The following is a 12344-nucleotide window of genomic DNA, read 5'->3' as shown; positions in this document are numbered from 1 at the left end:
AACATGAATAGAAATAAATTTTTAAAACTTTTCACTTGGTTCTAATGGGATTCTTGAGTTTAAAATGTTTAAAAGTAGCAGTGAGTTCTGTGTATATATCCATGAAAGAAGTTTGGGCTTCACAACATCCAATATCAAAGTTTAGAGTTGAAAAGGAAGAATCCATTGAGGATCAAAGTCAAACAACAATGATTGTGAGTCTAAACCTAAATATTTTAGGTTTGAAAATGAGTGAAAAGAATTTTAAGAAATATTTCTAGTAAAAGAATTTGATTCAAGTGATAAATAAGTCAAAGATGGCAAATTTTTAAAACTTGTAGGAAAAGAACATAAAAATGAATTTCTAGAAAGATAAATGTTTTTTAGTTTCTCAAGTTGACCCACCCAATTTGGAATGGATCCATTGAAATATTGTCATCCAAAAACAAGGAATCAAGGCTTTGAAAGTGTGAAAATATTTGAGGAAAATAGCTGAAATACCAGAACTAAGATTGAAAATCCATTTTGGTAACTTAGATGGTACAAAGTCAATGCTAAAAAGATCAAGGACGTCAAGTGTAGTAAAATTGGCATATTGCAGGGATGGATAGATGTCCCGAAGTCCGCAATACTCCAAATATAACTCTGAAAGAGAAGGAAGCAATGTAACTGACTAAAGCTAATTAGTTTCCTCTTGAAGATTAATGCTGGTGAGGTCCAGATACTGCATAAAGAAAATATTAGAAATTCAATGGAGCATATGATCAGCTTTAAGAGTGCCATTATCTAACAAATCAAGGTGGTGGAGGTTGTTGGAAGAGTTTTCACCCTGACCATGATAATGAATGATGCTGAAGTCATTGTTGCCTAACTCCAAGGAACTTAGAAATTGAAGCTCAAACAAAGAAGAGATGTTGAGCTCACCTGTTAGGCAAGGCGATTTGTTAACATCATTAGCATAAACAGGATAAATTTGAAGACAAGTAAGACCGAGCTCCGTGACTTTTCCATTAGTATTGTCGCAATGAACTCCTCTTCATTGGCAACAATCTTTTTTTTTCCAATGGACCATGAAGAAAGTACTCCAGAGTGATCAGTGACTCCATGTTTGAGCTTGAGTAATGAGTTCTTGTCCTTCTCATCACAAGGAACGACTTTGGAATTGCACAAGGTTCTACATAATAATAATAAACAAAACAAAAGGATTTGAATATGGTATTAAAAGTTCATTATTTAGTTTTAGAGTTTTCAATCCAAAACAAACTTTCAGATAGATTTGAGAAATTTTAGTTTGCATTGGAAATCTGACATATCGGGATATATATAGCAAATTTTGGAAGCGTAAAAGTGCTGAAACTGCATAGTAATAGATCGAGTCAAGAGATAGACTGAGTCCACATTTTTATAGAAGCATATTAAATAGGCTGAGTCCACAATAGACCGAGTTCACATTTTCTATACTAGGTTTGCTTTCATGAAAGTAAAAGATAAAATAAAAGATCTTTGAGGTAGTGTTTTGCTTTGAGTTAATAACCTCTCAAGTGTGAGCTATAGATTTTTCTCTTTCTAGTTTTTTAAACCACCAGACCTCCTCTTTCTAGCTCGTTAAAACACCAGACCAATTAACCATCGGCTCTGATACCACTTATTAGGTTCTGATACATATACTAGGTTTACTTTCATAAATGTAAAAGATAAAATAAAAGATCTTTGATATAGTGTTTTGCTTTGAGTCAATGACCTCTCAAGTGTGAGCTATCAATTTTTCTCTTTCTAGTTCTTTAAACTACCAGACCCTCTCTTTCTAGCTCGTTAAAACACCAGACCAATTAACCATCGATTCTGATACCACTTGTTAGGTTCTGATACCAATTGTTGGGTCACCATGGAGAGTTCTCGAGAGAGGAATACAGCAGAACCAACAAACACTACTACAAGGAGAAAAAAACTTACAGGATGGTCGAATCACCAAAGAATAGGAAAAAAGGTGCTAAAAAAAGAAGGTTAGAAAAAATAATAAAAAAGAAAGTTAAAATGATAAAGAAAAAAAAACAATGCTACACTACATATATATAACAGGAACTGAAAATGAGCCAGAAGAAAAAATCTTACAAAGGAGAAAGAAATGAGTTAAATAACGAACCTTAGAATAAAGAGGGTCAAATGGGTGAGAGAAGAAGGAGCTGTGAAACCAAGGACAAAACAAGAATAGTGATAAAGTAAAAAGGAGATTAATGGATGTAGGTGTGGAGGGATAGTAAAAAGGAACTCTAAAATGGACCTACCTATAAACCTACACTACCAGGTTTGCTCTGGTGAAAGATAGCAGAAAATAAAATACTCAACTTGATCAGAAATAAATTTTCAGAACTTTTCACTTGGTTCTAATGGGATTCTTGAGTTTAAAATGTTAAAAGTGGCAGCGAATCTTGTGTATATATCCATGAAGAAAGTTTGGGATTCACAACATCCAATATCAAAGTCTAGAGTTGAAAAAGAGGAATTCATTAAGGATCAAAGTCGAACAACAATGGTTGTGAGCCTAAACCTAAATATTCTAGGTTTGAAAAGGAGTGAAAAAAATTTTTAAAAATATTTTTAGTAAAAGAATTTGATTCAAGTGATAAAAAAGTCAAAGATGACAATTTTTTAAACCTTTAGGAAAAGGACATGAAAATGAATTTCTAGAAAGATACAGGTTTTTTAGTTTCTCAAGTTGATCCACCCAATTTAGAATGGATCCATTGAGATCATTGTCATCCAAAAATAAGGAATAAAGACTTTGAAAGTATGAAAATGTTTGAGAAAAATAGCTGAAATACCAGAACTAAGATTGAAAATCCATTTTGGTAATTTAGCTGGCACAAAGTCATTATTGGAAAGATCAAAGAAGTCAAGTGCAGTAAAATTGGCGTATTACAAGGATGGATATATGTCTCAAAGTCCGCAATACTCCAAATATAACTCTGAAAAAGAAGGAAGCAATGTAACTTACTGAAGCCAATTAGTTTCCTTTTGAAGATTGATGCTAGTGAGGTCCAGATACTACAGATAGAAAAGATTAAAAATCCAATGAAGCATATGATCAGCTTTAAGATTGTCATTATCTGACAAATCAATGTGGTAGAGGTTGTTGGAAGAATTTTCACTAATGAATGATGGTGAAGTCATTGTTGTCCAACTCCAAGGAACTTAGAAATTGAAGCTCAAACAAAGAAGAGATATCGAGCTCACCTGTGAGGTAATGTGATTTGTTAACATCATTACCATAAACAGGATAAATTTGAGGGCAAATAAGACCGAACTACGTGACTTTGCCAGTAGTGAATTCGCAATGAACTCCTCTCTATTGGCAATAATCTTTTTTTCGAATGGACCATGAAGAAAGTACTCCAGAAGGATCAGTGACTCCATGTTTAAGTTTGAGTAATGAGTTCTTGTCCTTCTCATCACAAGAAACGACTTTGAAATTGCACAAGGCTCTACATAGTAATAATAAATAAAACAAAAGAATTTGAACATGGTATTAAAAGTTTGTTATTTAGTTTTAAAGTTTTCAATCCAAAACAAACTTTCAGATAGATTTGAGAAATTTTAGTTTGCATTGAAAATCTGACATATGGGGATATATATAGCAAATTTTGGAAGTGTAAAAGTGCTGAAACTGCGTAGTAATAGACCGAGTCAAGACATAGACTGAGTCCATATTTTTATAGAAGCATATTAAATAGACTAAGTCCACATTTTTATAAAAGTGTATTAAATAGATTGAGTCCACAATAGACCGAGTTCACATTTTCTATACTAGGTTTGCTTTCATTACAGTAAAAGATAAAATAAAAGATCTTCGATGTAGTGTTTTGCTTTGAGTTAATGACCTCTCAAGTGTGAGCTATCGATTTTTCTCTTTCTAGTTCTTTAAACCACCAGACCTCCTCTTTCTAGCTCATTAAAACACTAGACCATTAACCATCGGCTCTGATACCACTTGTTAGGTTCTGATACCTATACTAGGTTTGCTTTCATGAAAGTAAAAGATGAAATAAAAGATCTTCGATGTAGTGTTTTGCTTTGAGTTAATGACCTCTCAAGTGTGAGCTATCAATTTTTCTCTTTCTAGTTCTTTAAACCACTAGACTCTTTCTAGCTCGTTAAAACACCAGACCAATTAACCATCGGCTCTGGTACCAATTTTGAGTTACCATGGGGAGTTCTCAAGAGAGAAATGCAGTAGAACCAATAAACATAGACTACAAGGAGGACAAAACTTACAGTATGGCCGAGTCTCTGAAGAACAGGAAAAAGATGCTAAAAAAATAGGTTAGAATAAATAATATAAAAGAAAGTTAAAATGATAAAGAAAAAAAAATAATGCTACGCTGCATATACATAACAGAAACTAAAAATGAGACAAAAGAAAGCTTATAAAGAAGAAGAAAATGAGCTTAATAACGAACCTTAAGACAAAAAAGATCAAATGGGTGAGGGAAGAAAGAGCAGGAAGAAGGAGTTATAAAATTAAGAATAGAACAAGAATAATGATAAAGTAAAAATGAGGTTAATAAATGTAATGTGGAGGAATAGTAAAAAAGAATACTAAAATAAACCTACCTATAAACCTATATTACCATATTTACTCTGCTGAAAGATAATAGAAAATTATACTTTTTTAGAGTACAAATAAAATGCTCATTTAGAATTTAAAATGATACATCTAAAAAGTAATTTTCTTTCTGTCCTTTTTGTCGTTAGCTTTTACTTTCTATGATAACATTTTTTTGTTTACTTATCCTAAAATAACGTTAGTTTGCCTGCTATAATGTTGAATCCAACTAAGAAATCAATTAATGCAAATTCAATAATGGAGTTGAATTTGTTTAGACTTTTTTGGGCTTTCGTAATTTTTATATCTACTCATTCATTTTGTAAATTGTAGCACATTTTTTAGACAACAAACATAAGAATCTTGACTAAAATGATGTTTTTATTATTCAATACATATTAATTGGTTTAATTTTTCATTCATTTAATACACGAGACTAAAATTGAGTTAGCCAATAACATCGAGATAATTCATACCTTAATTTCACCTATGTCAAAGAAGTATATATGAATTTCTCAAAAAAAAAAAGTATATATATGAAAAATAAAGATTTTACTAGGAGATAATAATTTAAAATGTGTATATAAAATGTTTGTGCGTGAATACATTTTTACTTTGACAATATATATATCATAAAGTTTGTAAATATATAAGTATAATACTCACACTTAATTTAGCTTTAGAATTACTCACTCATATAAATGACACTATCATATTTTTCATCTCTCAAACTCACTAACACTCATATTAATAAGGAGAAAATTTTACAAAAATAAATACTAAACATTCTTCTTCATATATAAAAAGATAAAATACAAGAGATGCACCACCTATTTATAGTTATATTTAACAGTTTAAACAAAACAATTTGTAACTAAGTTTAATGGTTAAGCTTGGATATAAGACGGTAACTTATTAAAAGTTGTAGAAAAAATTCAATTTGTCACAAGTGTTACACATGTTGATGTTTAATATTATCCAGCTATAAATCTTTGAACATTTGATCGTGATCCTTTGTAATTTTTTAGTTGTTTTTTATAGTCATTGCAAATTTTATTTTCTTTAATTTTTGACCAAATTTTGACTGAACTTTTGTATATAACGACAGTAAAAGATTTTGCAAGTTAATTTAATTATTAACAAAATATCGTGACTTATAATTATTTGTAATTAAGTTGCTTGCATGAGTAATCATCGCTCCTGCCTATCAGAAATCATTAAAATTGTTAGGGATATTTTTCTATTTTCTTTATCAAGATATCTTATTTAATTTTAGCGTGGTCTTTATATATATTGATAGTTGTTGACAAATAAAAAATAAAAAATAAAAAAATGTCCTAATTTCAAGTATTTCATATTTTTTTTATTAAGTATTGTATTTAAACATTTCCTCCTGCTTTGGCTTTGGTGTTATTAGTCAATTTTTTTGCATTGATTATTTGCATTGGAATTAATATTACCGCTCTAAAATTCTAATTTATTTATAAAAGAATACTTTGGTTTTTTTTTTTCACTAAAGAATACTTTGGTTTAGTTGTTAATAAAACTAGTTTTTTCGGTTAAAAGAAAACTTAATTGAGAATATAGCTAATTGTTTTGTTTAGAAAATTCAATGGATTAACTTTTTTTAGTTGTTAGGAATTAACTAATATAAATGAACGTCCAGAAGCAAATCATATAACTTAAGGAAAATTCTCTAGTATGGATTGGAAAAACATCCATACATATGGATGCTGAGGTGTGTGTACGAAGCATTAATATGTAGCTTTTTTTTTTTCTGAGTCACATGAGAAACTGCAAACCTAAAAACCTGTGACTACAGATTGATGTAGATGAGTTGTCATAATTAGTTGCACGTTTAATTTAGGAAAACAATTGTATTAGTGTGAGTGAATGGACTTTTTGTTTTGTATAATATGAAATTAGGCAGTTTGCTCAACTTTTTTTATGGTCATGTTCTGATAATATGAAAAATTATTTAGATTTTGCATTCTTAAATGAATTATGAAAGCAATATCATGCGGGACATTTTTTTTTAGCTTTGACCAAGAAAAAAAAAGAGATGAAGCATGAAGGAAAAAAATAAAAGAAGAAAAAGGAGATGATGCTCTCAGGAGGAGTTACACACTCCACTTTTTAATCCGTTTGATTAAGTGATATTTTAATAATTCTTTTTATGTATAAATTAGGAATAATTATTCTGTTATTTTCAAAAAAAGAAAATAATATAAAATATATGTATCTATTGAGATTTTGATATCTTTTTAATATTTTAACGTGTTACAAAAATATTTAACTTCAAATTTATTACATTAATAGAAATATAGTTTATGTTATTTTTAATATTAAATATATGTATTATGATTAATGTTAAATATATGAAACATATGCATTATTATAATATATTTTATTTATTACATTAATCATGAAATATATTAAATTTTTAGGGTAAATATTTTAAAAAATAGTAAAATATTTTATACTATGTAACAATAATAATAAAAACATATTTATTTTTAAAGTAGTAAGTTTTATGTAATAATAAATTGAGAATAATAATAATATTTATATATTTTATATTATTATTACTAACGTACATAATGATAATAATGATGAGTGAAAAATATTAATTTTGGTTTTGTGAGAGAGACGTCATTCACCCTCTTTTTTCAAAAAAAAAAATTTACTTTTTTCTCTTAAGAGATGATAAAATAATATTATCTTTCCTTCTATTTCTAAAATGTATATTCTTCTCTTCTATAACTTTTTAATTATTAAATTGTGATTTTATCAAAATTTTCATTGACAATTATTTTTATATTTTACTATTAATTTTTCGATATAAATATATATTATTTTAACATTAAATAAAAAATTCATACCATTGTTAATATGTATAACAATTAATATATATTGATATCAGAAAATAATTTTACTAAGATTTTTTTATTTAATGTTAAAATAATATATATTGATATAAAAAAATTAATAATAAAATATAAAAATAATTATTAACAAAAATTTTGGTAAAATCATAATTTAATAATTAAAAAGTTATAGAAGAGGAGAATATACATTTTACAAATAGAAGGGAGGATAATGTTATTTTAGCATCCCTTAAGAAAAAAAAGTGAAATTTTCTCTAAAAAAAAGAGGGTGAATGACGTCTCTCTCACAAAATCAAAATTAATGTTTTTCACTCATTATTGTTATCATTATATACATTAGTAATAATAATATAAAATATATAAATATTATTATTATTCTCAATTTATTATTACATAAAACTTAACAATAAATATGTTTTTATTATTATTGTTACATAGTATAAAATATTTTACTTTTTTAAAGAACATTTACCCAAAAAATTTAATATATTTCATGATTAACGTAATAAATAAAATATATTATAACAATGTATATGTTTTTCTAAATTTTGGAAGTTCAGCCCAATTACCCAAAGCAAGTCCGAAAAAATTTAGCCCAATTTCAAAAACTATAGTCACTCACATTAATATAATTGTTTTCCTAAATTTGTAACTCAGAAAAAAGAAGCTACGTGTTGATGCTTAGTACACACTTCAGCATCCATACATTCTCAATCCATACCAGAGAATTTTCCATAACTTAATGGACAATCAAATTTCGGTTGAACTAAACCGATTAAGCAAAATTTCCAAAATAATAAAATTAAAATGTGAAGTAATGGACCGAGCAGCTCTCAGAATTTCACACAGCATATGTATTTGATTGCTACCGTCTAAAAGAAATTCAATTTAAGTATAAAAGAATAGTCAAAATGTAACAATTTTGTACATTGCTGAAACAGGAAGCACGAAAATGTTTGAATTTAGGTGCTAATTAAAGGACATATGTACACAAAAACAAAAGCAGAAATGCAGAATAGATAATACACTTTTTTTTTCCCTTGGCACAATGGCACACACTATATAATTGATATGCAATATTCAATGTCAAGTTTCAGCCAGATAACTGCACTTTCTTTCAAAATGCTTAGTTATTGTGGACTCCTGTCCTGTAATAGAGATTTAGTCTTCAACTAACATTATCATTCAGTTTCTTCCTTCAATTTTATGATGCACATGTAAGTTCTCTGCATTACAGCTTAAGTTTATGCAGTAACTCTTAACCACTAACCAACACACACTGAAAAAAGGAGCATCTAGTGGAGGATTATCATTAAATGAGCAAATAAAAACTTAATAACAATCAAGATCCTTAGAAACAACTTTTTGCTTTCTTGTCCTGATGTGCATTACTCTCAGCCCTTTTTTACCATCTCAAAATAGACAACTATTTTGCCAATGAGGTCTTGACACAAGTAAAATACTTATGATACAAAAATTAACAGCAGAGCCTATCCTCCAAGGTGGAATGGACTACATGGATTAGACAATAATGTGAAATACAACTAATAATCTCCAAATACAATTTAGATACAAGGAAAGTGTAATTGGAAGACTAAATTAATGCAATCAGCATCACAAAAGATATAAGTCCTAATAAATATAAATTTGCTCTTCCACATGTTCCATAAATCATGATTCAGCTATAACAAATAAATTCCATTATAGCATGTAACATACTTTCGAATGGGAAATCAAAGCTAATCACAACATACCTAACATTCATAAGATACTAGAAGAACCATACTTTGAAGTGCTGATTGTCTCGTTACCTCTGAATATGATATAAATGATGTTCATAAATAACAAACAAATAATTGAACATATACCAAGCTCCTTTATTCATGGTACAGAACACTATCGTCTAAACAATTGTAAGTAAGTTTCTCACCCAGAGGATGCAGCGGCAGCACACGACAACAGAGCCAAGTTTATATTCAGAACAATGAAAACCAAACAAAACCAATGCTCTACATTCAGAAAATGATATCCTCGTCTTTCTGGGCCGTTGCAGACAAAATGTTTTGAGCATTATTCAGCGAAATACCTCTTTGCAACGCAAGCTTCTCAGCAACCTGTTCCTCAGCAAACAACTTGGCAGATTGCATCTGTTTCTCGATTTCCCTCTTTTTATATCCTTGGATCTTCTTCAACCTAAAGAAATCCTCTCTTTCTAGCTCATCCAACTCTCCCTTAATGTAACTAATGGTATTCTCCAACCTAGGCTTCACCACATTCTCAAGGGCATTAACCCTCCGGTTTGTAGTCTTGATTGCCTCATCGAGTGTGAGGAAGGATGTCTGAAGAGAGGCAAGCTCCACAAGGACCTCAATTGCCTTGATGTAAGCAACTCGGCACTGCTGCACCTGCTGGCCGCCCCGGGCCAATCCAGTGAGGTCATTCTTGTTAACCTCGCCATCATTGGTATACTCGAACTTGGGAAGCTTGACACCAGCAACATTCTCCTGCCGGGACCGGACCTTGAGGGAGGCCTCACGAACATTCTCGAGCACAACATGCTTAATGTTGTCCCCAGCAACATACTTTGCCTCGGTCAGTGCAAAAGAAGAGGTCTTCATGATGTCCCCCATTGACTCCTTGGTAGACACAATCTTCTTCAGGATCTGCCTAAACTGCACAGTAAGTGCATCACTCTTCTTCTTTAGGAGAGCGTGACCACGCGTGGCTCCAACCAAACGAGCCTTCACCACTCCCAGCATCGTCACCGTGGGGACAACATTCAGACGCTGTGTTTGCCCCGACATCTTTCTTTCTTTCTTTCAACCCTAACAATATCTGATCCCAAACACAAACCACACAAATAAACAAGGATTTCAGTTCCCTTTGACCGATCATCAGTAAATGTAAATCTATTCTCACTAAGTTCAATATGCTACATCTATCATAGAAAGATTAGACAATTATATTTTCATTTCCAGTGTCAAATCATGAAGATATTTAAACTCATAAAGGTGCTTGTCTCATTACCATTCAAAAAACTTTGAAATCAAACCCAATAATGTGTGGACTACAATTCAGCAAAAAAAATAAAATAAAATGCGACATCAAAATTTTCAAGTACTCATGATACTGTTACTATTACTATGAATTAGATCATTCTTACACATACCCATCCAAATGCATATCAACATATCCCTTTCATTGCCCTGTTTCAACTTAAGCTAATGACTTTGAACAAATTTACAAATTTTATTTTATGTAAAAGAAAAAAACTCAGTTTCAGACCCTAAATTATTTTTAAAAAGAGAGAGTAGAAATTCGCAAGTAAAATTAAGCTAACCAGAGAGACCTATGAATCAACACAACAGAAAAACAACAAAATGAAGAAGAGTGAAAGTGCTGGGATTTTTTTTTTTTTTCCAATCAAATAGTTAGATGTGAGTGGATGATGATGCAGTACAATAGAAATTAATTTCAATAAAAAAAAGATCAGATTCAGAATGGTGAAATTAAAATTTGAAAGCAACTCTGAATTGAGGGTAGTAGAAAGAGAGAGGATCATAGAAGAACTGGAGATTCACCTGCAAAGAGCAGTTGGCGCTCGAAGATCGATCAAGAGCAGAGAGAGAGAGAGAATGAAGCAAGAGAGAGAGAGAAGAGGCTTGCTTAATTAGAATATGATTTTTTTTTTCGGTGATGGATATGTGAGGTTTTCATATTTTGTTTTCGTGGACATGTTTCTGTGCTTTTTTATTTTTATTGTTATTAGTGGGCTTTATTTTTCTATAAATGGGCTTCTCAAAAGGCCTAATAAACTCCCATTTAGACAAATATCGTGCTCCAGTCCAAAAAAAAGGACAAGTTTTTCTTTTTCATTATATATGACACTTGCATGAGTGAGTTTTTAAATTTGGACTTGTTTTTTCAATCGAGACTTTGAGTTACTTAATCCACCAATTCTAGTATGTTTAATTGTTTATGGTTTGTCATCCTGCGCCCGAACCACCTTTACCGGGAAGACTTTCGATACTTCACCTTGAATACTCTTTAAAACTACCAGACAACCGGGAAGACTTCGGGGAGGAATCAAGTGAGAAAACATAAGATGAGAAGACACTACATCCAACTCAAAACCTTAAAGTGTCAAGTTAATGGATCTCTCATCTTTTAAACTCCTCACTCTTCTATGCTTTCTTAGATGTGGGACTAACTTCAACACTTCTCACACTTGCAACACTAACAATTAGAACGTTGCATTGACATTAGCATTAAGTCAATGCATAATTCGAAACGCATACTCATTGTTTAAATGTATGTTAAACATTTTCTTATAAAGGAATTTGAATATATTTCGTCACATATGATTTTTCTTGCAAGGAATAATTGTATTATGGTATCTCAACCATTTCCAAAGGGTGAATTTGGCTATGCATTCTAGCTTGAACATTTTTTAAAGTAAAAGGATGTCTATTATCATAGCTATTCCAAACCCAGGTTTGAGCTTGAATCTAATATTTTGGGATGTATAAGTCCGTAGCATATTGCTGGTTTTTTTTTTAACGTCTCAGTTTTTTAAATTATGTTTATTATTTAATTAATTAAGTTTATAATAATTTAAAATTAACATATTAGTTTAAAATTTAAAAATATAAAAATACTAATTTTTAAAAAAAATTTTAACTGACAATAAATAATCTTTTAAGATATAGTCATAATTAATTCTATATTTATTAGATTGAATGATCTTTAATTATAAGAAAAGATAAGAAAACTAATTTTTATTCTTTAAGTTTAGTGTAAAATCAAATTTAAATATAAATTAAATTAGGTAGATAAATTTGTTATAAGTTCATAATAGAAAATCGCACTCTAAC

General features: G+C 30.0%; 1 protein-coding gene across 1 annotated transcript; it reads right to left on the bottom strand.

Moving 5' to 3' along the window:
- Positions 1–9256: 9256 nt before the first annotated feature.
- Positions 9257–11200, bottom strand: LOC112709739 (V-type proton ATPase subunit D). The gene is made up of 2 exons (XM_025761647.3): positions 11052–11200; positions 9257–10305 (listed from the first exon to the last, which is right to left on the bottom strand). The coding sequence occupies exon 2, from the start codon at positions 10272–10274 to the stop codon at positions 9486–9488; it is 789 nt and encodes a 262-aa protein (XP_025617432.1). The 5' UTR covers positions 10275–10305; positions 11052–11200; the 3' UTR covers positions 9257–9485.
- Between the last annotated feature and the right edge of the window lie 1144 nt (positions 11201–12344).

Source organism: Arachis hypogaea, chromosome 9 (genome assembly GCF_003086295.3).
Source record: "Arachis hypogaea cultivar Tifrunner chromosome 9, arahy.Tifrunner.gnm2.J5K5, whole genome shotgun sequence".
Taxonomy (NCBI): domain Eukaryota; kingdom Viridiplantae; phylum Streptophyta; class Magnoliopsida; order Fabales; family Fabaceae; genus Arachis; species Arachis hypogaea.
This window is presented reverse-complemented; position numbering and strand designations above follow the sequence as displayed.